This window comes from Lacerta agilis, chromosome 5 (assembly GCF_009819535.1).
Source record: "Lacerta agilis isolate rLacAgi1 chromosome 5, rLacAgi1.pri, whole genome shotgun sequence".
Taxonomy (NCBI): domain Eukaryota; kingdom Metazoa; phylum Chordata; class Lepidosauria; order Squamata; family Lacertidae; genus Lacerta; species Lacerta agilis.
The window spans coordinates 85429108-85456290 of NC_046316.1; the positions used below are offsets into that span (position 1 = coordinate 85429108).

Below are 27183 nucleotides of genomic sequence, written 5' to 3' on the forward strand. Positions count from 1 at the left end.
TAGACGCACTGCCAAACAGTGGACAAACTTCATCCATCATAAGCTTTCTATGAATCATGCATAAGGCTCAACTGCAAGTTCTTTTTACAAAAACTTTCAGATGAAATCTGAGGACTCAGGGAGATGGTGGGCGGCAAATGATTTCCTGAAGCTAAATCCTTGTCTCTGGCTGACCTTTTTCACTTCCACCACTGTGTAGCTTGAGGTTCTGGTAGTGGCAACACCAGGACCCAGCGGCTGTCAATTTTTCTCTCTGCCAGGAAACCAGGAGTAGGGAACCTGTGGCTCTCCAGATATTGTTGGATTCCAGCTCCAACCAGCCTGGCCAATGACCTGGGGTGGTGGGAGTCGTGTCCAGCAATGCAGGTTCTCCGCCACTGACGTGAGAAGAAAGTTATTGCTCTGATCATCATGCAACGTTGTTCTGAAGCCGACCAGAATGCTGGAGATGCTTCCTACTTTCATTTTAGGCAGAATCACAGGAGAAATAAATGGCTTCCACTAATTTCTGGGAGGCCATCACACCAGCAATAAAGCACAGTATTCACGTTTTTCCTGGTGTGGGTAGGAGTGACTGCAGTGCTGCTTCTTCCCATGATGCCAAGGAATGTGAGAGACCCTGAACCACTTGGGAGTATCCCATGTTGCACCTCCTCTTAGCACCAGCAGGAACTCATTTCCCCAAGTGTTAACACTTAGGGATGTAAAAAGCCATTGCTTTCCATTCTGCGTTGCGTGCGTCATATATAGCACTGTTTCCATTCCGCTGCAATTCATCTTCCACTAAAAACTACAATATTCATTTTGCTTTCTGCTGAAGCAAAATTATGTAACTTACATTATTTATATAAATTGCATAAGGGAGTCGGGCACACTTCACGAGGGACGGCATTCCACAAATCGGAACCACCACTGAGTCGTGGTTCCGATTTGTCGGCGGGTTATCAGTCAAGACCCGCTGACAAGGGCTCACCAGCCAATCACAGAATTTGAGATGGTTGATATTGGTGAAGGCACTCTTTTAGGTACTTGGGTACCAAGCCATTGAGGGCTTTGTATGCCAGTACATACAACTGGGCCTGGTAGCTCAATGGCAGCCTCTGCGGCACTTTCAGAACCAGTGGCATATGGTCCCATTGGGCCATCCCACTTAGCCCACCTAGCAATTTTGAGATTTGTTGGTGACTTGTGGAAGTCTGTTGATAGTTCACCACACCCCAACCAGGGTGATGTTTCAGCAGAATATGTGGGTTCCTGGAAGAGTCCTCCAGAGATTTCCTGCTCCCAGCTGAACAGCTTCTTCCAGAGTCCCCAGTTAAGGGTAGAAACAGTTCAAAGTAACAAAGTGTTTATTGTTTCCAGACAAAAGACAAAGGCAACCACTATTATCCACTAAATACAGTTCTTCTGGTTTTTGAAGTAAAGATACATATGTGCGGAGAGGTTCACTAACACTATTGCCACAATAGCTCACACTATTGTGTAAAAACCACGGCCTCTCACAGATTCAGAGTCAGACCCTGACAGCAAACAGGGCAGGAGTAGGACAGTGCGTGCAACAGGACGTGGACAAGACATCATACAATGAAAGCAATGCCTTAGAGACCGGGATCCCCATCTTTACACATAGGCCTATTTCCTGAACCAATGAGAGGGCGAATGACTCAGCAAGTCATACGCTCAACCTCGCAGGTGTTGCTACGGTAACCCAGTGCACCTGGCACCCTTATCTCAGAACATCCAGACGTGGGGGCTCTGCTCCTCAAGACGTGAGCCCAAACACTGTGTAATTTAACCCGAGTTTTACCTCTTTTTTCTACTATAACAAGGTAAACAGAAACGGTGAGGTGCTCTTGCCAGTGGCAGGCAACAATAGCTGGTGGTAACTTCCAGCGGTTTGGCTTGACAGGGTGCCATCTGTTCCACAGGCTGGGAATACAGCTGTGTGCGCCAAAGTAATGAAAGCAGGAATCCAGAGCCTGGGACTTAGCATGGGTCCCTTGGGGTACCCGTTGTCACTTTCCTCCCACCTCGAAGCCATCTCAGAGCCTGTGATGTTACTGACACTGCTGGGGAAAGAGTGGCACTTGTGTCCCAGAAGGTCTGCACTACCAAGCCTCAGAAGGTCAACACAAAACCTGTGCAGCCTTTTCAGTTCATTGATCACACCAATCCCAGAGGCAAGAGAAAGCACTTAGATTTCCATCAGAGACTGAACAGTAAGAAGAATTCTGGGTGTCCTTTTCTTCTGTACCTATGTATATTTCTCCGAGTTTTGCAGCCCAATACCCAGATTCTGGTCTAGACTCTAGCTGTTTCAACTGCTACGTTTTACTTTTCTCTACTTTTGATTGCTAAGGGCTTGGGGAGCTGGGGGAGAGGGGAAGATTGGATTTGTTTTCTTTTCAAATAATCAAGCCAGTTTGTTGGAATATTTACTTTGTAAGTCACAAGCGATGCCGAAGCAGGAAGTGTGAGTGATGCTTCCTGTTTCCATACTTCTGTGATATCCGAAAAGGGAACTTGTAAATCTTCCCTAAGGGGAAGAGCCATGTGCCTCCATGCACAATTCTCAACAGATTGGCCAAAGCTAAGTAGATGCAGATCCATTCTTTGAGGGAAGCCACGTTTGTATTTTAAATGCATGGGTGTATATACATATTCACAAGCATTTTGTTCGGCCAGGGATGGATACTGTCTCTTATCTCATTTGTCTTTCTCCCCCTCCGACAGTGCTCATACATACCCAAGTGTGGCAAGAACTTTGAGGAGTCTCTGTCCCTCGTGAATGTCGTCATGGAGAACTTCAGAAAGTACCAGCACTTCTCCTGTTACTATGACCCCGAAGGCATTCAAAAGAATGTATTGCTAACCAAACTCTACAGCTCCAACGTGCTGTTCCACTCTCTCTTTTGGCCAACATGTATGATGATAGGAGGGCTTGCTATCGTTGCCATGGTCAAGTTGACCCAGTATCTCTCCCTCCTCTGTGAAAGGATCCAACGGATCAACAGATAGAAGCAGCCAGCTCGCTTCCGGGATGGATTGATAGCTGAAATACTGTTGTTGTTTTCTTTCATTCTTCACCAAAGAACCTTAAGTTTGTAACGTGTACGTCTGTTCTAAGTTCCTTATATTTTTTATGAAGTAGAGCAATAATGAAAAAAGGCTGTTCTATATGCAAACGTGATGCTGTTATTATGCAGGTGGTGGGAGAAGGAATCGCCATTTGCGTTGGCCGTCTACATAACCTTGGTTTACGCTGCAAAATCGGTACTTCTTTTTCTTTTCCCTTTTCTTTCTTCCTCCTTTCTTTTTCTACAGCCAAAATAGGGCTCAGTGTGACCCATTTGCCAAGCCTTGTCGATGAAACGCATCACCGTTTCGTTGCAAACCCATTCTGGAGGGATGTATCACATTGCTGCATGTGTGTCCGTGCGAACCGTTTTAAGTTCCACTTAAGGCTGCAGAGAGAGAAGGCGTGGGGAGTAGAAGGAAATTTGGAGGACGGTGAGAGAGGGTTGATTTGTCTGGCTGAAGTGGAACTAAGATGGATCCACAAATGTCGTATTTCCAGCTGCCTCCTAAACCAAGGTCCAAGGGCAGCCACACATTAGCAGGAAGTCAGGGTGTGCATTCTCTGCACACCCAGGCCCTGATCCGGAGAACACGAATCAAACTTCACCAACGCTAAAATCTTTAGGACATTTTAACCATGGTTGATTTTATTGGGATGTGAGCAGAACTTGCTTTCTTCTGGATTGCAGGGGGGGGGCGACCCTCAAAGTTCTGGATCAGAGCAATTGTCTTCATGTTGGCCTCATGCTCAGGGTTAAGCTTTCCCTTCCGATGTTTTAGACATTTATTTGCAATATCTTGGACTCACAGATCATTATCTACCAAAGCTACAGCCGAAAAAGCAAACCCCACAAATCATATTAATCTACCACACCCGTCGACTACATTCATCTCCGACTCCAACCTGAGCTCTGTTGGCAGAGATGGGACCAGAAAACACTTTCCGTACAAGTTTATTCTCTGTATATTTTTTCCTTGTATTTGCTACCATATCACTGTAAAGAAGAACTAAAAAAACAAAACAAAAATACAACCCATAGTCAGCTATTTTTTCATTTTTTACTTCCAACTATTTTAGATTTTTTTACTGTATATTTAAAAAAAAAGAAAAAAGAATACTAGACAAGAGGACAAAAACATATATTAAAACTAGTGGTGTATTGTAATACGAATATGTTATATTTTATTATTTCTTTTATTAACTGAAAGTGAGAAGTGCCCTTCTTGTATTTCGTAATGTCCAAACCTGGATATGCTTGTCGCTAAGAAGAGCAGCGTCGGGGGTGGGGGGAGTCTTAGAGGCCATTCACAGTGGCATTTTCACTCAGATAAAACTTAGGTCACATCTGCATCATAAACTTAAAGCTCCCTTATACAACTTTAACTGTCAAGGAGAATCCTGGGAACTGTAGTTTGTTAAGGGTGCTAAGGACTGTAGGTCTATGAGGTCAGCGCCCATAGCAGACTACAGCTCCCAGGATTCTTTGCGGGATTTAAAGTGGCATAAGAATGTGGCGCTGTGGTCTAAACCACAGAGCCTCGGGCTTGCCGATCAGAAGGTTGGCGGTTCGAATCCCCGCGACGGGGTGAGCTCGGTCCCTGCTCCTGCCAACCTAGCAGTTCGAAAGCACGTCAAGTGCAAGTAGATAAATAGGTACCGCTCTGGCGGGAAGGTAAACGGCGTTTCTGTGCGCTGCTCTGGTTCGCCAGAAGCAGCTTAGTCATGCTGGTCACATGACCCAGAAGCTGTACGACAGCTACCTCGGCCAGTAAAGCGAGATGAGTGCTGCAACCCCAGAGTCGTCCACGACTGGACCTAATGGTCAGGGGTCCCTTTACCTTTAAGAATGTGGTTGTGACCATTCTTGCAAAACATCCTTCAGTCTGAGAGGCCAGTAAAGAGAATGGGTAGCATATAATATTATTCCTAGAGATGTGGGCTTTTTTAACCAGTACACAGCAAAATAAAAATAAAAATTCAGGAGCATATTGGGCAGGGAGGGGATGAAATTCACATGATTTACTGAATTGCAGTAAGACTGCAGAACCAGGAACATGCATAAATCATAGCTGCTTCCAGATGACCTATTTATTGTGCATTCTGATTTTCTTGGCGGGGTTAGACAACATTGGGTCAAGGCAAATGGTACCCCCACACACTTTCTGCTGCATTTCCCCATCACTTTACTTATCACAAAAAATCTGATGTTTGGGGGAACTACAAGATCTCCAGACCAAGTTTGATTACGCAACCTGAATTTGCCAACATATGATTGAATCCCACCCGAAAAGAGGGACAGTCTGGATGCACCCTATGTACGTGCTCTGAGGTATGCATTACCGCTAGGTAACACTAAGCGGCTGCCTAAGGAGACACTTTGCAAGTGGTAGTAGCAGGTCTTGTTTCTGTTGTTCCAAGCTCTGCTTTGGTACAAGCGTTTGAAAAGAAATGGTGGTACACAGAGCCAGAGAATAGCCACACAGCAGGCAAAAGTTCCAAGCCACCATAAGAAGATGGAGAGAGTGGTAGATGGAGTGGGTCTGAGTAAAGCGTGAGTAAAATGTGAGTAGGTGACAAGTCATCAGATATTGGGAGGAGTGGAAGAGAAAAAAAGAGGAATATCAGTTTGGGGCAGTTATGAGCGTCAACGTTGAAGCCCAATATGCCATAGGGAAAGGTGAGGAAGGCAAAACTTGCAATGAATTTTTCCACCCATTCTCTGTGGGATTACAAATAGTATTCACAACTTTTGTTAGATTATACTAAAAAGACAATCTTGTCATGTTCAGGTCATGAAACGCCTAAAAGGCAGAATGTGAGGTATTCACCAATCATCCCCTAAAATTACCATAGAGCTTTTTTAAAGGAACTATTTATATGTGTATTGGAAGCAAAGGTTAACCTTTTCTTTTCTTTTGCCAAAAGGAGAAAGCACATTTTATCTGTCCAGCTCGTCCATTCTCCGCGTACTTCTGCCCCCTCCTCTGCCACCACTCCAATAATGTAATGTTGGGGAGGGGGACTTTATGGTGTTACAAGACTCCATGAACTGTTCAAGTGTCGTCTGAGCTGTACAATTGAAGTCTGCAGCAGTGAAATTAATCTTTGATCTTGTAATCCATAATGCAGCTTTTTTTCTCAGGCAAATAAATTCCTGGGGCGTGTAATCAGGACTTCAAAACTGTGTGATTTGGTACAAAAATTATTCAATTAAACCTCCTTTGAGATTTCAATATGCTTGGCAATCAGATATGGCCTCTTTTTTATTCCCTCCCTATGCTCCCCAAAAACCCCATTGGTAGGATCTATGTCAGGGGTCAGCAAACCTTTTCAGCAGGGGGCCGATCCACTGTCCCTCAGACCTTGTGGGGGGCTGGACTATATTGGGGGGGGATTAATGAATTCCTATGCTCCACAGATAACCCAGAGATGCATTTGAAATAAAGTTACAGGTAGGTAGCCGTGTTGGTCTGCCATAGTCAAAACAAAATTAAAAATAAAAAAATTCCGGACGAATTGATTCAGCAACCCCAGGTAAATGGACGGCCCTGGTGTAGTGAGAGACGCAGGGCTGATGTTTTGACTGGAGCTACAAGATTCAGTCTCTGGAGTGGGAGTCCAGAGATGAAGATGAGAAGATTTTTGAAGACACAAGTGGAAGGAAATCAAAATTGCGAAATGGAGTTGCTGGGAGAGGAGAGTTGGTGCCTCTTGAGGCGCCCAAGGAGGAGATTTATAAACTATAAGATGATACTGAACAAGGATAACAGAGGGGAATGTAAAGATGAATGGTGGGGGGGCATGGGAGAGAGCAGAAAAATGGTGAGAAGGGGAATAGGGTGAAAATGATAAAAATTGAATTAGGATGGATTTATGGTACCCTGAAGATAGTGTGTTAAGACTTTAGGATTTTGATGTTAAGTTTTAAGATTTTGATGTCACGATTTTGGGAATTTTGAATTAGTGAAGAGATATGTAACTGACTAATAGCAGCAGCTTAAGTGAAAAGAAGTATAAGATTGATTTAAGAATTATTTCATGAAATTATAAGATGTTAAGTTTTTATGATAGTATAAAAGGTTGGATAATGAATTGTAATGTTAAAAATGGATGTTACCAAAGTATATTAGTATGGAAGGCAGAGGAGGGAAAGCGGGGGAGGTCCCTTTAGAAGATCAGAAACTAGATTTCGTTAAGTAGTAAGAGATAGATTGGTGTTCCAGTTTAGGTATGTATTGGTTTTGTTTTTGTTTTAATTGTTCTCTTTGTCGAATGTGTTTATGTAATGTGTTTTTTACTGTGTTAATGTTGGTGTTTATGTTATGTTATGTCTTTCTCTTGTTTTATCGGAAAATAATAAAAATCTTATAAAAATAAAAAAATTCCTTCCAGTAGCACCTTAGAGACCAACTAAGTTTGTTCTTGGTATGAGCTTTCATGTGCATGCACACTTCTTCAGTGTGTATCTGAAGAAGTGTGCATGCACACGAAAGCTCATACCAAGAACAAACTTAGTTGGTCTCTAAGGTGCTACTGGAATGAATGTTTTTATTTTATTTTATTTTATTATTTGAAATAAAACCACACATTCTACTCATGTAAAAACATCAGGCAGGCCCCACAAATAACCCAGAGATGCATTTTAAATAAAAGGACACATTCTACTCATGTAAAAACACGCTGATTCCTGGACAGTCCGCAGGCCAGATTTAGAAGGCGATTGGGCTGGATCTGGCCCCCGGGACTTAGTTTGCCTACCCGTGATCTATGTTCCCAGCGAAATCCCAGCAAAATTCAGCCTACGATTAGCCTCTCTTACTGTCTTTCATACATACCTGGGGAAATTCAAGCCAAAGTCTTCTAAGCAATTGGGACTGCCATGATATGCAGTATTTGCAATGATCTGTGAGCAAGACTAATTGAACCCAGTCGCATCTTCTAAACCCAAACCATACAGTATACCCAGCGTGTAGGGTTGCCATACGCCCGGAATTCAGCCCTCGCAAACAGCGTCTGGGCAGAAATCGCGGAAATCCGGACATATGGCAGCCCATGTCGGTAATGTAGATTTTGGCGAATTTCATTAAAGATAGCTCAAAAAAACCCCTTTTTGTGTTCAGATTTTCACTTTTCGAAATATGGCAACCTTACTAGAGTTCGTAAGAGTGCACAGTCCCATTCCCCAGCCCAACCATATCCTGCCCAGAATCAATTTGGGTGGGGGGAGCTAATGTTTAATTAGGCTTTTAAAGAAACCTTAATTAAGCATGGTTGGGAGGGGAGTTGGGGCAGGGTAGGCTGTGTCTACTCACCTCCGCTGCTGCGGCCATGAGCCGGGTGTTCAATCCCTGGGAAGAGGGATTGGTTGTTAGATCACGCTTGGGAGAAGCTATGGCTGTTCAAAGTGGTATGATACTGCTTTAAATGTCTTCTTCTTCTTCAGTGATCACTTGTAGCCGAGTAAGATTGTCTTCCACGAACACGGTTTTAACAGTGAGTCCGTAAGTGACTGTGGAGACCAATTCTGGATCCCTACGTCCTTCCACAGAAGGGACATAGGTTTCCGGGCAGGAGTTGATCACGGTGAGGGTTTACCAAGCGTGCCTTCCTCTTTTCAGGGAAGTTTTTAATGTGTAATATTTTTGTATCTGATTTTTGTTGGAAGCCGCCCAGAGTGACTGGGTAAATCCAGCCAGATGGGCCGGGTACAAATAATAAATATTATTATATTATTATTATTAGCACGTTTCTCCTTTTCATCCTGAGTTTGAGCATCTTCAAAGCCCATGACGCCTTTGGTAAAGGCTGTTTTCCAATTGGAGCGCTCGCACGCCAGTGTTTCCCAGTTGTTGGTGTTTATACTACATTTTTTTATAGATTTGCCTTGAGAGAGTCTTTAAACCTCTTTTGTTGACCACCAGCATTACGCTTTCCATTTTTAAGTTTTCCATTTTTAAGTTTTAAATGTAGAGTGCAGATGGAACAGAATTTCAGCCTCAGATATCTCTAAATAAAATAACACCACAACCTCACACACCTTTATTTGCAAGCAAGGTGCTGCAGTCCTATTGGCTGTTTTGTTTATCATTCCCTGAATCTTCTGGAACAGAAGCCAGGGGCCTGAGGCCTGGGTGGCCAAATTCAGCCCTCCAGAATGCTCTGTCTGACCCTTGGAACTGGACCCAGGCCACATATGTCACTGGCCCTGCTTTGCCCTCCACGTCTTGCTGAAATCTGTCCTTGAACTCTAATGATGCATCTTATTGACCTGGATGGAGACCAGAGAGGTGGGTGGGTCACACCTACTGTGTCGAGGTTAAATTTACGCTCGTTGCTCCACCCACTTCTGCCAATCCGATGTGGCCCTCACAAGGCTACCCTGAAGGTAACGTGGCCCTTCTAGAAAGATCTTGGAAATCGCAATTTGGAGACGTTCGAAATTTCACACTGCCAGATCTCCACCCAAGGGATGCCAACATGGGGAAGCTGAACAGAATCATGTGAATCAGTTCTTGTTTGTTTTTGCTGACAGAAGTTGGCCTGCTTGGGGGAGGGGGGGTCTTTATTTGCGTTTCTCATAGCAGAGCAACACATAAGTGATATTTTGAGCAACATGGGAGCAAAGAGCACGGCTACGACTAGCAGCCCTACAGCTGATATTGTACACTCTTTCCCCAATGTCTGCTGTGTGCCTTTGCACATAGCACTGAATGCGCCAAAGATTCATCAGGAAGCATTGGAGTTGACCCTGCGCCCCTCGACACAAATGTTTGTGCTCAGGGTCAGGGAGCAGCATGTGACATTCAGAGTGGGCCTACTCCTTGCTCCCAGTGTTGACGTACACAAGAGCAAACAGCACCCAAACAGGGCTAGAACATTCCAGAAAAGCATTTGTGTTCAGGTTTGGCTTGCGAGCCCTTCTGGCTTTTATTTTCTCTTCCCTCCATCTCTGTTTATGAGCAATAATTAAAGGCTCACTACATTTCTGTCATGGGTGACCAGCTTGGGGGACAGAAAAGTTAACTGAAGTGTTCAAGGCCACCAGCTCCGGTGGAGACAGGATTGCAGAGCTTCTGACCTCTAATTGCTTTTCCTGGGAGCCGAGAGCTTTGCCCAAGTAATCTCTGAGAAGTGTGAAAAAGCAACAAAGGAGCACAAAAGGAGAGAACAGCAACCAAGTCGGGGGGGGGGGGAATAGCCCAACTTATTTTCTGGGCAGAAGTATTGCCTTCTCCCCGAGGTTGCCAAATCTTCCTTATAACTCGGACCGAGTTTTACAGGACCGGCGGGGGAATTTAACTGTTCCAGTTCTCCGGCTGGTAATTCACTTTAAATTATTGTTTTACCTCACTCAATCCAATTACTTCACGTTATTTCGCTGCCCCACCATTCTCTGTGCTAATGTCAACAAAATGATTACAAGGCTGCAATGGCGTCAAGATGTTTCACCCACAGGAGCACCAGTAAAAATGTTTATGGCCTGACATATTGAAAACAGCATTTGATGTGTAAATGTCGAGGATAATCAGCTCTCCTGTCACTAACAAACAAAATGCGGGAAATATGCAGCCGCTAAAATGTCATCCGCGGGACTCTGAAAGCTGCCTTCGCGCCAGCCACGTAAATCCTCAAGCAAATGGACTGTGTTTTTTTGTCAATCATCTCCCGGAGGGCCGCATCTGATGAGAGCTATTTGCCAGTTGTTGCTCTTACATAATGGATCTCGGAAATTTGAATAAGGATCTCAGCACTTGGCTGCCTTCCCCCCCCCCAACCCGTGTGCTGGAGCTTCTGAAATCGCAGGCGGGTGGGTAGATTCTGAGAAAGACCTTTGTAGTTCTCAGGACCAGTGCTGTCAAGTATCCCGTTTTTCCCGGGATTCTCCCTTATTTCAAGCAGTTTCCCGCTGCTCTCCCTTATTTTTTATTTCCCTTAAATTTCCCGTTTTTAATGGAAGCAGCTCCTCCCCTGCTGGCCAGGGACTGGGTGGGAAGACCTCGCCTACTTGGAGAAAAAAGCCTCAACCCTCAAAGCAAGTGGAAGCCGTTTCCCGTGCTTACAGGGGGGTGTATTCCTCCCCCTGCATCAGCCCCTATCCGTTGCCCCTCAGGCGGCCAATAGGGTTAGCTGGTGGGTGGAGCCTGGCTGCCTTTGAGCAGCTGCTGCTTCCTGTCCTGTTTTGATGGGATCAGACAAGAAGACGATGGGGCTCCATCGCGCGGAGCACATGGCTGCCCTCCTCTTTGCTCCGCTCCGAGCCCGCTTGGAGTTTACATTGCTGCTCCACCCACTTTTGCTTCTGGCTCCGCCCACCACTGACATGTGACTGTCCCCGGGATAGGTGAGACTGCTGATCCCTTATTTTCAAATCCGAAACTTGACAGCTATGCTCAGGACCAACCTGGAGAATGACACCTCCCATTGAAAACAGCCCCCCTGCTCATGTCTTTCTATCTAGAGGAACCCCTTCACCAGTCTGGTGCTCTTCAAATGTTTTTGGACTACATAAACACCAGACGGTGCTGGCTGGGACAGATGGGAGTTGTAGTACAAAACAACTACGGGGCACCAGGTTGATGAAGGCTGTGATTGGGGATGGGGAAGAAATTTAATTCAGTTCACATGGAAAAGCAAATCTACAACATTCGCACTTCCTGAAACAACATGCAAACCGAAATACTGCTACCCTTCGGAATTCGCCGTTATTTGAATTTTGTGGTGCAGTTCTCCAACCAAATAAGGTTTGCAAAAAATGTAGAGTTTGGGGGGGAATTGTGCATAAAAATGAATAGATTACTGAAAACAGCATACAAAAATGTAGATAAAAAGGTAAAAGGTAAAGGACCCCTGGGCGGTTACATCCAGTCAAAGGCGACTATGGGGTTGCAGCGCTCATCTCGCTTTCAGGCCAAGCAAGCCAAGACAGCTTTCCAGGTCATGTGCCCAGCATGACTAAACCACTTCTGGCGCAACAGGACACTGTGATGGAAACCAGAGCACACGGAAACACCATTTGCCTACCTGCAACAGCAGTACTTATTTATCTACTTGCACTGGTGTGCTTTCAAACTGCTAGGTTGGTAATACAAAAATGTATTATATTAAGGAAAACTAGGGAGCGGATGGCGCTGTGGTCTAAACCACTGGACCTCTTGGGCTTGGCAATTAGAAGGTCGGCAGTTTGAGTCTGTGTGACAGGGTAAGCTCCTGTTGCTCTGTCCCAGCTCCTGCCAACCCAGCAGTTTGAAAGCATACCAGCATGAGTAGATAAATAGGTACCACTGCAGTGGGAAGGTAAAAGGCATTTCAGTGCGCTCTGGCACCCATCATGCTGTCCCATTGCACCAGAAGCAGTTTAGTCATGCTGGCCACATGACCTAGAAAGCTGTCAAACAAAAGCAGACAAACGCCGGCTCCCCTGGCCTGAAGCGAGATAGGCGCCACACTCCATAGTCAAGTTTGACTGGATTGAACCATCCAGGGGTCCTTTAACTTTACTTATATTAGGGAAAGTTGCTTGCAGTAAAGTGTGTGCATAAGTAAAAACTGCATGCAACCACATTTGTAGGAGAAATTTGCACTAATATGCTGGTTAATTTTCCATGAGTATTAAAAGGGGGGGGGGACACACAAATTGCTGCAGAAATGTGGAGAGCTGGATTTAAGACTGGAACATGAGAAACTGGGAGAGCCAGAATGGACAGATCCTTCCATCCACAGCTCTGGTAGACCTTGCATTTGACCAGATGATGGTCTACAAAGCATCATAATGTCAAGGCAAAGATGAGGTTCTATTAGAATGACCAAGGAGGAGAGAGCTGGGCTCATCTTCAATGGCAGAAAGTTATTTACCTTCATTTCAGAGGAAAAACCATCAGGGAATCAAATCAGCCTATCAAGGCCACAAACTAACGTAGAAATGAAACTGGGGAAAAGATGGCTGGCTTGCTTGGTATTTGAGTGAGGTTAACTCTGGGGTCAGGTATGCCAGGCTGGGATGGACAAAAAAGAAAGCCTAGCTGCATTTACATACACAGAGAGCCCTGTGAAGAGAGGAGTCCCAAAGGAGTAGATGACCCTCAAAGGCCCTTCCAACTCTACAATTCTGTGGTTCCTTGAAAAGAAATAAGAGCATTCTGTGAAACCAAGAAGTTTTGAGGGATATGAGGATGCTCTGAGCCTAAGGCCACATCTATACTATACATTTAAAGAAGTACTATAACACTTCAAACAGTCATGGATCCTGCCCCAAAGAACCCTGGGAACTGAAATTTGTTAAGGGTGCTGAGAATTCTTAGGAGTCCCTGGTATATTACACCAGTAAAATTAGCTAAAATGTATAAAACAAGTAATAAATGCTGGAAATGTAAAGAGAAAGAAGGAACGTTTTATCATATGTGGTGGGAATGTAAGAAGTTGAAAGGCTTCTGGGAAATGATATATAATGAGATGGGGGGGAAATGTTGAAATATACATTTATAAAGAAACCAGAAGCATTTCTGCTTGGAATTGTAGGAAAAGAGATTAATAGACAGGATAAAAAATTGTTCCTATACGCAACAACGGCAGCAAGAATGTTACTGGCACAGAAATGGAAGCAAGAAGAATTACCGACGATGAAAGAGTGGCAGATAAAATTAATGGGCTATGCAGAATTAGATAAGATGACAGGAAGAATTCGAAACCGGCGGGACCAGGAATTCCTGAAGGATTGTACTAAGTTCAAGAAATATCTGAAAGACAATTGTGAACGACAAATCACGGTAGTAGGTTTACAAGAAGTTTTGTAAGGTTAATTTTAGGAAATATTACGGAAATAATTTTGGATGGTAATAATTAATTGTTGAGATAAAAAGTAATAGTGAAATTGGAAATGCAATAAGAAATTTGAAAATTTGAAAATCCTGAGAAGAGGTTGATGGAAGTCAAATTATGTATAAGAAATGAATATCACACCCCACCCCACCTACCTCCCCGTCCCACCCACTTCTTCCCCCCTTCCCCCCTTTTCTTTTCTAATGTCTCACCAACACTGACTTATAAAAATGTTATATGGAAAAGCTTGAGAGAGACATTGTACTACCTTTGAAAATCTTTAATAAAAATATTTTTTTAAAAAGAGATGAATATAAATGGATGTTTAAAAGAATGTATGTAAAATTTAATAAAAATTATTTTTAAAAGAGAGAGAGAGAGAGAGAGAGAGAGAGAGAGAGAGAGAGAGAGAGAGAGAGAGAGAGAGAATTCTTAGGAGTCCCCTATTCCCTTCACAGAGCTACAATTCCCAGTGTGGTTTAACCACCAGCCCCTCTTCCTATGGAACTCTGGGAACCGTAGCTCTGCAAGGGGAATAGCAGGGTCTGCTAACAGCTCCTAATTTCCAAGCTCGCTTTTATCATTTCAGCTTTGTGGGAAAGACACACACTGCCTAAGGGGGCAGGTGGAAAGAAAACAAAACCTTTCACTAGCTAGCAAGGTCTAAATGTGGCCTTGCTCTTCTCCGGTATGTGGGACAGAGCCCGTTGTTTTCAAGTGGGTTTGCTGATGTTCTGCATCGCCGGCTGCATGGGCAGAACTTCCCAAGGTTGTCCCCGATCACATTTTAATGATGTACATGATACCGACACTGCAGTTGCAAGAAGACTGGAGCGCACTGGAGTGCAAGTAACTCTCCTCACAGTAGCTAGGTTCTTTTTATTTACTTAAAAATACGTTCACTCTGCTGTTTGCCAAAAGTTTTGTTGCGGTTTACAACAATAAAAGCAGCTATAGCCTGACAATAAAATAATAGAAAACAATATTTATTTATTGTATGTGTTCATTGCGTTTATATCCCTCCAAGGAGCTCAGTGTGGAATACATGGTTGTCGTCGTCCCCCGCCCCACCTTCCAATTTACCTTCACAACAAAGCTGCAAGGTAAGTTATGCTGAGAGAAAGTTACAGGCCCAAGGTCACTCATTGAGCTTTATGGCTGAGTGGAAATTTGAACACACACACACCCGGAAGAAGGCTCAGAGCCCGGGAATTGGTGGTGGGATGACGATGAGTGGGAAGGTAAACGGTGTTTCTGCGCACTGCTCTGGTTTGGCCAGAAGCGGTTTAGTCATGATCTGGAAAAACTGTCTGGGGACAAACGTTGGCCCCCTCAGCCTGTAAAGTGAGATGAGCGGCGCAACCCTAGAGTCGTTCGTGACTGGACTTAACTGTTGGGGTCCCTTTACCTTTACCTTTATGGTTAACATAAGAATGTAAGAAAAGCTTTCTGGATCAGGGCTGGCGGGAGTTGGGAGTCCAGCAATATATTGAAGGCCCCAGTGTAAGCAGGAGCCGACACGATCACTCTATGATAAATTGCAGTTTAATAACAAATAGAAAACATACAACCAGCCTCAGAGCTGAAGCGCTTACTCCCACGACTGCTGGTTACAACTAATGGTGACTCATCTACTCAGCAGCGTCCTTTCCCTTCCATTTAACACCTGATGAAGGGCCCACCCTCTGACGTCGTTTACATAACTTTAACTTCCCCCTCTGTTGTTCCTGCAGACTGGGGGGTGGAGCATCACTCTCTGAAGAACTACATTCTTCCATCTCTCGGAGTTGCACTTCCCCTCCTTCTCTTTCCTCCGCAACTCCTCCATCATTCCCCCCCTGCAGGTCCAGACTGACACCCACATCAGACAGCTGGGAATCTTCACTGGTGTCCTCCATCCTGACACCCAGGTTCCCCAGGCCTGGTCTACTTTGACTGGCTACTGGGTTTCCAGCAAGAGTCTTTCCCACGTCTACCTGGAGTTTATGGGGATAGAACTTGCAATCTTCTGTATGCATAGGAGCTGCTCTACCACTAAGCTTCATCCCTTCCTATCGCAAGTTCTCCTTTCCCAGGAGTGAAGGTGTGTAGAGCACCTTCCTTTGGGACGTGACATCTTTAATCAGTGTCCCGACTTAGCTAAGACCGCTGCACTTTGCCTTGTGTGCTGCTAATGCACTTGGCAATTTATCTGGGACTCTTCATAATCATCTGAGGAGCCTCACAGCATTCTCCACATTAAACAAAGGCAGAGGCCTTTCAGTGCCACGAATGCTTTGATCGCTGCGATAACAAGCCATTAATTAATGCGCTTAATGCCCAAAGCAAGTGAAAAATACTCCAATATAAACACAAAAAAGAGAAGGGGCATGCTGGTTAAAAAACAAACAAAGCCCAAACATAAAACATTCCCTGTTGGTTGGGAAGCATCTTAAAGTCTTTCCAGCATCTCTAAATGGCTCTTCAGGCAGGAATTGAAGATGTGAGCATCATTAGCTGCACTCAGTTAAAAGCCTTCAAGTGCTTCACTTCTCTTGTCCCCCTTGCCTGTGAAGTACAACACCATTACTCCCATCTTACAGGCAGCAAACAGAAACTAAGAGGCACTTTATATGTTATGAGAATCTCACCGTTTCACTGCTTGCTTTGGCCAACAAAAATTACTGGGGATCCACCTTTTATAAGGCTCTGCTACCTTGTAAGAAAAGAGTGATGGAGATGTTTAATGGCTGTTTGCAGACTGCTATATACTTTTGCACACCACCCCAATCTCCAAGCCATGCAAGATTCCAGGGGTTCCAGGAGTTTACTCAGGGTTTATGTTTCCTTTTGGAAATGAGGCACAGCAGAGACTGCAGTGTCTTTATGATATATGGTTTCTTTACATATATGTGCAACCTGAGCCTATGATGGAGGGGTTCACAGCATAATCACCCCAAGAGGGACTTGCTTCTCCAATATGTGCAGCCTTGGATCCGACAGGCATCCACCACCATAGACTGTATCCTGCTTTGCTTCTCTGTCACATAACTTCTAACTCTAAGCTTCTCTGACCTAAGCTCTAGCTTTGCCTGTCGAGGGAGGGAAGGCCCCCTCCTTCGTTTTTTTTTAATGGCTCATCTGCCAGGCTATCACCTCATGAGGAAGCTGGCCTTGCTTTTAACATTTGCTCATTCCAAGGGATTAGCATTGTCTAGCACAGTGGTACCTCGGGTTACAAACACTTCAGGTTACAAATGCTTCAGGTTACAGACTCCGCTAACCCAGAAATAGTACCTCAGGTTAAGAACTTTACCTTAGGATGAGAACAGAAATCGTGTGGCGGTTGTGCGACGGCAGCAGGAGGCCCTATTAGCTAAAGTGGAACCTCAGGTTAAGAACAGTTTAAGGTTAAGAAGGGACCTCCAGAATGAATTAAGTTCTTAACCAGAGGTACCACTGTAATATGCATGGGTCTGGCATAATACACAAGAGTTTAGCATCCAGTTTTAACACCCCAAGGCTTACTTAAATTCGAACACCTACTGGACCTGGAAATTTAGGGAAGTCTATCACCCACAAACTCATAACAATGCATTGAACAGACATGAGCAGGGTTGCCCACTTGTCATATGGCAATACTGAGGCTCCTTATACACCACACATTTAAAGCAAATGACTTCAACCAACGAATCCTGGGAACTGTTGTTTGTTAGAGGTACTGGGAACTGAAAATTCTGAGTGAGGTGGCCAGGACAAGATCTGCATTGCCACCATTTGCTACCCTAGAAAGACTTTTAAAACATAGATTGATTGATTGATTGATTGATTGATTGATTGATCGATCCTTCTAAGTCTTTGAAGCCTACAGTATTTGCCACATCTTATGACAAGAAGCTCAACATCAAAAAAAACTAAGATCATGGCCACTGGTCCCATCACCTCCTGGCAAATAGAAGGGGAAGAAATGGAGGCAGTGAGAGATTTCACTTTCTTGTGCTCCATGATCACTGCAGATGGTGACAGCAGTCATGAAATTAAAAGACACCTGCTTCTTGGGAGGAAAGCAATGACAAACCTAGACAGCATCTTAAAAAGCAGAGACATCACCTTGCCGACAAAGGTCTGTATAGTTAAAGCTATGGTTTTCCCAGTAGTAATGTATGGAAGTGAGAGCTGGACCATTAAGAAGGCTGATCACCGAAGAATTGATGCTTTTGAATTATGGTGCTGGAGGAGACTCTTGAGAGTTCCATGGACTGCAAAAAAATCAAACTTATCCATCCTTAAAGAAATCAGCCCTGAGTGCTCACTGGAAGGACAGATCCTGAAGTTGAGGCTCCAGTACTTTGGCCACCTCATGAGAAGAGAAGACTCCCTGGAAAGGACCCTGATGTTGGGAGAGATGGAGGGCACAAGGAGAAGGGGACAACAGAGGATGAGATGGTTGGACAGTGTTCTCGAAGCGACTAGCATGAGTTTGGCCAAACTGCAGGAGGCAGTGGAGGATAGGGGTGCCTGGCATGCTCTGGTCCATGGGGTCACGAAGAGTTGGACACGACTGAACGACTGAACAACAACAACGACGACAATGACAATGAGCTCCTTCAATTACTGATGTGCTATGTGGAAAAATACTTGCTTTTTATCTGTCCCGAATCCCCTACAATAGGAAGCAGAATTGCTTAACTGCCTATTGTGTTTATGCTTGTGCATTTACATGGATGTGCGCTAGAGACAAGACACAGCCATTCCCCCAGAGAGTGGCTTGTCAAACTGAGTGGCTCCTCTGCAGACACCTTCTCCAATGCTTTGACTTCTAGCAGTCCTGCAGTGGCAGCTGAACCCTGAAGACAGGAGCCGGCATGAGGTCAGCTTCACTGGGCACCTGCCAAGGCACATACCTCAGCAGCGGGCACACGACTGACCCCTGAATCCCCCTGGCCTGACTGCTGCCTCTCCTTGCCGTTGATGCCTGTTCAGCTGGCCTCTCTGAGCAAGCAGGCAGTGAAATGAGAAAATAAAAGATAGGAACACAGAAAGCTGCCTTATATGAAATCAGACTATTGGACCATCTATCTCAGTATTGGGGATGGGTGGTTATATCACATTTGGTCGTTCATTTTTAGTATGTGTTCTTTGTCCCTGTTACTTGGCCGGAGAAAAATTCAGAGAAGCGCAGATTTCAAATGACATCTGTGTTCTAGTTCTTGTGTTGCTCTCCTGTTGTTTCTGAAAGTGTGGTTTAGCTGGATTCACCTTCAGATGTGAACTGGATACATCATAGCCAGATGCAGGAGAGACCTCTCAGGAGTAAGCATGGATCAATGGTATCAAATAGTATGGGAAACAGCCTTATTAGAAATACTAACCAATAAATTGAAACTGAGACAGGGACAAATAGAAGAAGACACCTTCACCCCGGTATGGCTCCCCTATATCACATACACAGCCCAACAAGACAACGACAAGAATCCTCTGACAGCATACGACTCAAACTGGCTAACCTGATCCAAAAAGACTCACACACCCCACTCACACACAAAAACAAATCTCACTACAGCCAACTAAAGACAACCAACCACACCCTAGGCCACCCCAGCCTCTCTCACTACCAAGGAAATACAACAAGCAAATGGTATGAGAACCCACACAAATGACGCCGACACAAAACCCCACACATACACAAAGTAGAAGAACAGAAGCATTGTCACATGACCCCTCCCCACTCACCATTCTCCCTCCCCCTCTTTCCCCTTCTTTTCTTCCTAACCTAATACTGTATGCAGCGCTAATGTCTCACAACGAATGAAACTGATCTGCAGAAAACACAAATTGGAAAAAAAGAGACAATGCACGTATTTTGTAAACTAAGAAATCTATTTTAAAAATAGATAAATATTGGGCACTGTGCATTTTAAGTTTATTGAGCGTGAAACGGCATGAATGTGACATTCAATTTAAAAAACAATGTGTTGTTCCTTTGCAATTTAATCTTGGATATAGTCGAGAATTGTGGGCTCTCCCTCCTTGGAGATTTTTAAGCATAGCCATGTTTCTTTGATGCCTTTGCTGAGGTTCCTGCTTTGCAGAGGGTTGGACTAGATGACCCTTGGAGGTCCCTTCCAATTCTACAATTCTATGATTCTATCAATGAGCCACTAAATCTCACTGGGAATCTTCTCCCCACACCTCCACCCAAATCAGCACCCCCTAGAGAAACTTGAAACAGTGCCCCACTCAGTGACCCCAAAAAAAAACCCTACCAAAAAAAACCACAAGCATTTGCTCACATTCAGCCCAGAGAAAGTGTTGGAAGCAAGTCTGATGACAATGCAAGATGTGTTTGCACAGCCCCAGAGCAACAACAAAAAAAAAGGAAGTCTGGCATCAACTATAATACGACAAGACAGCTGCAGAACGTAATGAAAAGGGTTGGAAATTGCCGAATGCTGCAAAGCTCAACTCAGAGGGGGGTCTCAGCTTGACACGCTTTCACTTTCCTTTCACCACTTTGCCATATGGTCAAAGTTGGGTGGGGAGGGGGGGAAATAGCACCAGATATAGAATATCAACCCCCATCTTCTCAAACACACTCCAACCTAAATTGACTCCTTTTGTTAATCTTCTGCTCACTCGCACAGCTGCTGATAGCATTTATGAAGCACCTTCAAGAGCTTTTTTTAAAAAAATAAAATAAAATAAGTGGTGCAACGCAGGCATGGGAAGCCAAGGGACCACCTTCGATCAGGTTCTTTAATGATGCACTTGTGTTCTCTGAAGTCCTTGGGCAAAGCGATATTAATCGTAACTCCAGTTGTGTGGTTCTGGCATGGCACTTTGCATCCTGCAACGATCTCATAATTTCTGGAAGATGGAAGAGGCCGACTTTGAAAAGCAGCCAGACCCTTCAGCTGTGTCACCAGATCTGCTGATGGACTAGGGCACATACAGGTGAAACTCGAAAAATTAGAATATCGTGGAAAGGTTCATTTCTTTCAGTAATTCAACTTAAAAGGTGAAACTAATACAGTGGTGCCTCAAGACAAAATTAATTCGTTCTGTGAGTGCTGTCGTATAGCGAAAATTTCGTCTTGTGAAGCACCAACGGGGGAAGAGCAGTTTGACGGGGGGGGGATCGGAAATTTTTTCGTCTTGCAAGGCAAGCCCATTCAAAAATTCGTCTTGCGAGACAGCCTTCCACTAGCGAATGCCTTTCGTCTAGCGAGTTTTTCGTCTAGCGAGGCATTCGTCTAGCGGGGCACCACTGTATATGAGATAGACTCATGGCATGCAAAGCGAGATATGTCAAGCCTTTATTTGTTATAATTGTGATGATTATGGTGTACAGCTGGTGAGAACCCCAAACTTTGGTGTTCTCATCAGCTATACGCCATAATCATCACAATTATAACAAATAAAGGCTTGACATATCTCGCTTTGCATGTCATGAGTCTATCTCATATATTAAACTCCAGTAGCTAATGAAAACAATTACTTACATAAATGGACTTTTCCATGATATTCTAATTTTTCAAGTTTCATCTGTACGTTCATTAGTACACAAACCTTTTATACGTACATTTGCTAGAAGGCTAATTTGGGGGAATTCACAATAATATTCTCAGGATTTTTACTAGAGAAGGTTGGGTGCGGACAGACAGAATTGCATTGGCTTTGGTAACTTTCATGTGGGGGATTTATCAGATGGGCCGATATTAGTAGGCTTGTTCCTGAGAGCCAGCAATAAATGTGCTGCAAGCGCCATTATAATATTTATTTATAAGTGAATAAAGGTTTAAAGAACATCACACGTCCGTATGAAATGATTGAAAAGCAACAAAGAAAACTTTGTTTATTGAAACTCATACAGAAACAAACAGAAAAGGGCAAGTCAATATTGCCTGGACCATGCATAGGCAAATTCGGCCCTCCAGATGTTTTGGGACTACAACTCCCATCATCCCTAGCCAACAGGACCAGTGGTCAGGGGTGATGGGAACTGTAGTCTCAAAACATCTGGAGGGCCGAGTTTGCCTATGCCTGGCCTAGATCAGACTTTTCATTGCTGTTCAGAGACAGGAGAAGAAAGAGTTGGAGTTCCTAATAAGGAACAAAAGGCGGGGTCTGTAAAGTCCCCGTTTTGCTATGGAGGAAATGAAAGAATCAGGAAGAGGAAAATGTTTTCTGTACCTTCTCTGTCTCACAAGAGCCAGATGAAAATTAAAAGAGGCACAAATATCAAGTACTACCATTAATCTGTTGCATTTATTGACTTTTTTTTTTCCTTTTGATTTTCATACTTATCTTAGGAGGGGTAATACTGTGTTCTGCCTCTAGGCCATCTGCAGTTCGTCTCAAAGAGCTACTGCTCTGTTCTAAACAGGCTATTGTTTGTGGCTTTAAACCCACAACTTGCTCCATCATGCTCTCTTCTGGTCAATGAAAAATAACCCCCACACGTGTTTCCTAACCAGAAATGAAGCATTTGCAAAAATGGCAACCGAAAACATCTGCTCCAAAATTACAGAAATAAACTTGCTGGGTGTTGTAAATGCAACCCAAAAGCCTTGTGCTAGCCCAGCCCATAAGTGGAATGATCAAATATTTTGAATAAGATACCCTTCACACTAGGAAAACTCTGAGCACGGCTATAAAGAATGCAGAGGTCTACAATGATTAAAGGTCTTTGGCAATTATCTCCTTTGTTTTTAACCAAAAAACTCAAGAACCAAGAAAAATCAATATTACAATATCTCAAAGCACAGGGCTACTCTCAGTGGGTTAAACCACTGAGCCTAGGGCTTGCTGATCAGAAGGTCGGCGGTTCAAATCCCTGCGACGGGGTGAGCTCCTGTTGCTCGGTCCCTGCTCCTGCCAACCTAGCAGTTCGAAAGCACATCAAGTGCAAGTAGATAAATAGGTACCGCTCTGGCGGGAAGGTAAACGGCCTTTCCGTGCGCTGCTCTGGCTCGCCAGAAGCGGCTTGTCATGCTGGCCACATGAACCGGAAGCTGTACGCCGGCTCCCTCGGCCAGTAACGCGAGATGAGCACCGCAACCCCAGAGTCGGACACGACTGGACCTAATGGTCAGGGGTCCCTTTACCTTTACCTTATGCTCAGGAAACTATTATTTCATTTGTTTCCAGCCCTTGGGTGGAAAAGCAGGTTTGAGGGCTGAACCCACATGAGCCCAGACACAAATGTAGCCCTGCAATATTGGATAGCAGGTGGACACAATATTGGACAGCAGGAGGATTTCAGAGGGGCGGGGGTTCCATAGGAATTTAACATCTGTAACACAGTCTAAAACATGGAACGACAATAAAAAATAAAATTGGAAAGAATAAAACTATTCAACCAGCTGAAAAATATAATAATTTAAAATGCCCAGCAGGTGGAAGGAAGGTTTTAACCTGGTGTCAAAAAAAAGAATAGAGTGCACTTGCTAACAGCTGCACAGTCATTAATTACCAGGAAATGGAAAAAATCTCGAGGGCCTGTCCCAAGACAGATGTTACAGTGGTGCTTGGCAGCATGTGCTCACGGAAAAGGTGACACATAGACAGAGGCTAGAAAATGGCCAAGGTACACAAAACTCTTTTATTAGTACATGGTATATGACTTTGTTGATCACATGGATAAAGAGAACAAGGAAGCAACCTTCGTGCGAAATAAAATACACAATCTATGGCAGGCATCCCCAAACTCGGCCCTCCAGATGTTTTGGGACTACAACTCCCATCATCCCTAGCTAACAGGACCAGTGGTCAGGGGTGATGGGAATTGTAGTCCCAAAACATCTGGAGGGCCGAGTTTGGGGATGCCTGATCTATGGTCTCTTAAACTAGGAGGGGGGCTTTTTCGTTATCAGGGTATGTGTTTCTGTCTTTTTATTGTGTTGTAAACCACCCTGTGATCTTTGGATGAAGGGCGGGATAGAAATTTAATAAATAAAATTATAAATAATGCCACTAGTATCTGGGCACCATGATTCTCTTCCTCCCACCCCATATACATTTCCTCACAATACAAGTTTATAAAATTATACATGGTACGTGGAAAAGTGGACAGAGAAATGCCGGAAGAGTCAGGGGGAAAAGAAGTTAAGAGTTAAACTATGGAATTCTCTCCCATAGGAGACAGTGATCATAAACCTCCAAGTGTCCCGATTTTCCAGGGACAGTCCCGGAATTATGAAAGCCACCCCAGCTTCTGATTTGATCCCAGAATGTCCCTATTCCCGCCCTGCCAAACTTTGGGAGGAGGATGAGCCAGTGCTTGTCCCGAGTGACGGTGGTGGTGACAGTGGCAGCTGAGAAGGAGCATCCCGTTGCCCCTCCATGGCCGACGCTGCCAGCCTCCTCGCTTGGGCAGCTTGTAGCGGCTGCTGGAGAGCGGGCAAGGAGGAGAGGCTGCCACCGCCAAGGCCCAGCCCTGCGTGATTCCCCAGCTCTGAGCTGCAGGCAGAGGGCAAGGCCTCCCTGCATGGGAAGAAAGGGGGAGCAGAGCGGAGCGCAAGGAGTCTTGGTTTCTTTCAAAAAATATACTTTGTGCGTATCCGATTTATTCCCCATCCCTGCTTATAAACGACAGCCGAGCCTTTCTTTGGAAAAACCTCCAAGGAAACCAGTTTCACAACATCCACAGACAAGCCCCTGACTTTCCAAACTTGCTGTTCTAATTGTCTGTCCATCTAGCAGTAGGCAGCTAACCTCAGCTCCGGTTGCTTGGACATCGGGCTGGCTGCAGTTCTTGCTTCAGTGCGTACATTTGATGCTCCAGTAGCATCTCAGCTGGCTGCTTGCTTTCCTCTCCATATGTTTCTGGGATTGAATGGCAGTCTGCCAATAGCTCTGGAGGGAATCGTCTTCTCTGTGGTTCCAAGCAAAGGCAAAGATAACATTCACCCCAGTCAGAATTCAGCTTCTCACCAAGGAATCCTTGCGAGGTTCACATACGTACTAGGACGGTGCGGTCATATAATGGAGGTTTTCATGCTGCTGTCGTGTGCCAGCTTTCTTTCCCCATGGTACCCTAACAGCAGAAATTTGGCTGGGGAGGAGGGGGGACATTCCATGTTGAATTTCTGCCTGCTGTGCCTAACTCCTAGGTGCCCTAAAACAAGGCGAAAAGGGGAGAAAGGAGTAGCACCAAAGAAGGATGTGGAAGATGAAAAGAGGGTCAAATCTCGAGCTGCTGCATTATGGGGGGATTTAAGGGAACGAATCAAAATGCTCACTGTATCAAACAACTTCCTATGTTGCACGTGTGTTGTGCATGCAGAAGGCCCTGAGTTCTACCCAAGACATCTCCAGAAAGGTCTGGGGAAAGTTCCTTTCTGGAACACTGGAGATCTGCTGCCAATAGGTGTGGAACAGCCTTTCCAAACCTGGGGTCTTCCAGATGGCTGGAGATGTTGGGAATCCAAACCGTTTGGAGGGCTGCAGGTTAGTGGTCAGGCTGGTCTAGTCGACCTAAAGAAAGCCAGTGTGGTGTAGTGGTTAAGAGCAGTGGACTCGTAATCTGGTGAACTGGGTTCGCGTCCACGCTCCTCCACACGCAGCTGCTGGGTGACCTTGGGCTAGTCACACTTCTCTGAAGTCTCTCAGCCCCACTCACCCCACAGAGTGTTTGTTGTAGGGGAGGAAGGGAAAGGAGAATGTTAGCCGCTTTGGACTTCCGGCGGCTGACGCCATTGCGGGTGGTCGTGGGCTGCTTCGGCTGCGAAGCACCCAGTCCATCCCGGGGGTTAGGAGCCCTGCAGCTGCATAGCGGGGCTCCGGTTGGGGTGCGGGAAGAGCGTCCCGCACCCTGGGCTCCCCGGCTGTGCCCGTTGTGGCTCCGAACCCTTCCCCCGCTCCCCCTGTAAAGGGGGAGTGGGGGTGAAGGGACGACGGAGCCGGGCTATAGGGGACATGCCCCAACCGGGATGTAAATGCGGCGACAAAGCCTGTGATGAGCGTCTAAGTTCTACCTGTCTTTAACGAGCTGATAAGAACCCAGAGGCTGTGAGTATCTGATTGACTCTTTGTATTCCTGGAACGATCTGGGGGAAAGAAGAAAGGCAGCCCGCCTCCCTCCCTTCGGGAGATGAAAGAAATTAACTCTTTAAGTGACTGCTGCTACAACAATCGATAGAAAGTATCTGGAATTTGAAAACTGAGACTGTTGAGATTTCCCTTCGGGGGTTAACTGGGGAAAAAATATCTCCATTTGAAGTTTTGGTCTTTATACTCCGGCTTCGGAGAAATGGCGACGACTTGGACTGTCGTGGGAAAAAACTGAAACAAAGGAAGGAAGAGACAGGAACTGAAACTTGATACTCACCCTCCCTCCTAAAATGCTGGACTTTGTGCTCGCACTGGTATTGAACTCTGGTTTAAAGGATGAGGAAATGCTCACTGTCTTGAAGCTGGAACTGCTTAATCGAAAACTACAAGTTTTGAGTGGAATTATAAATAAAAAGGACTTACTTTCCACAGAGGAGGCTTTTCAAAAGTTTTACACAATGGAATCAAACCTTGGCAAAGAGCTGGGAGGGGCGCTTGAAGGAAGGTTTGAAATGGCTGGGCAACTCCGGGAAAAGGAACCGATTTCTGGGGGTGGCAGCCCTGGAACGGGAAAATTTACAATATCCAGACTCCGAGGTGGCAGCTCGGGGGCAAGGGACATGGAATTAAGATTTCTACAAGAAGAAGAAGAAAAAGAAACGGAGGAGCCCAGAATGGAGGTGATGAACACCCTGAGGCTCGATGCGGGGTTTGTTGTGGATGTTGCCTGGATCTGTGGACACTCAGAGGAAGACAATTGGAGATTTGGTTCTGGTGAAAGACAGAAAAAGACAATGGACAGAGGGGGAGTGGGTTGGAGTATTAAATGTATAATCCAAATGGTCTGCCATGGTATCCGAAATCGGAGTGTGAAGTCTGTTAATTACAAGTTTATTTTAAATAAGTAAGGAGATATTGAATCTTAAGTCAAAAGCAGCACGATAAAGGATAGAAGAAATAAGTTTAGCTATAAGAATATTTGGTTATGATTTAGGTTATAATGCAAAGATTAAGACAATTGTGTTTTTTGTTTTTTTAAGTAAAGTTAAATTTTTTTATAGAGAAAAGTTGTTAAGGAAATAGTATATTGATTTAAAACCGAAGGTGAATAGGCGGGGGAAGTCAAACGTCAAGATTCAGAACTAGAAAATTTTTTTTTGCAAGGTATATAAATAAGAAGAAGAATCCTGACATTATGTGTATTTGTATTTGTTTTTGTATTTGTAGGTGTGGGGTTGGGTTTGTGTTATATTATG

The 27183-nt window shown here is 44.7% G+C and overlaps 1 protein-coding gene across 7 annotated transcripts in view; it reads left to right on the forward strand.

Moving 5' to 3' along the window:
* The window catches only part of KCNMB2 (potassium calcium-activated channel subfamily M regulatory beta subunit 2), a 290976-nt gene extending 286726 nt beyond the window's left edge, over positions 1-4250 (forward strand). For all 7 annotated transcript variants that reach the window (XM_033150680.1, XM_033150682.1, XM_033150684.1 and 4 more), the window contains exon 5: positions 2734-4250. In XM_033150680.1, the coding sequence (XP_033006571.1) occupies positions 2734-3018 (285 nt within the window). In that variant the 3' untranslated portion in view covers positions 3019-4250. The remainder of the gene's footprint in view (positions 1-2733) is intronic.
* Positions 4251-27183: the final 22933 nt, after the last annotated feature.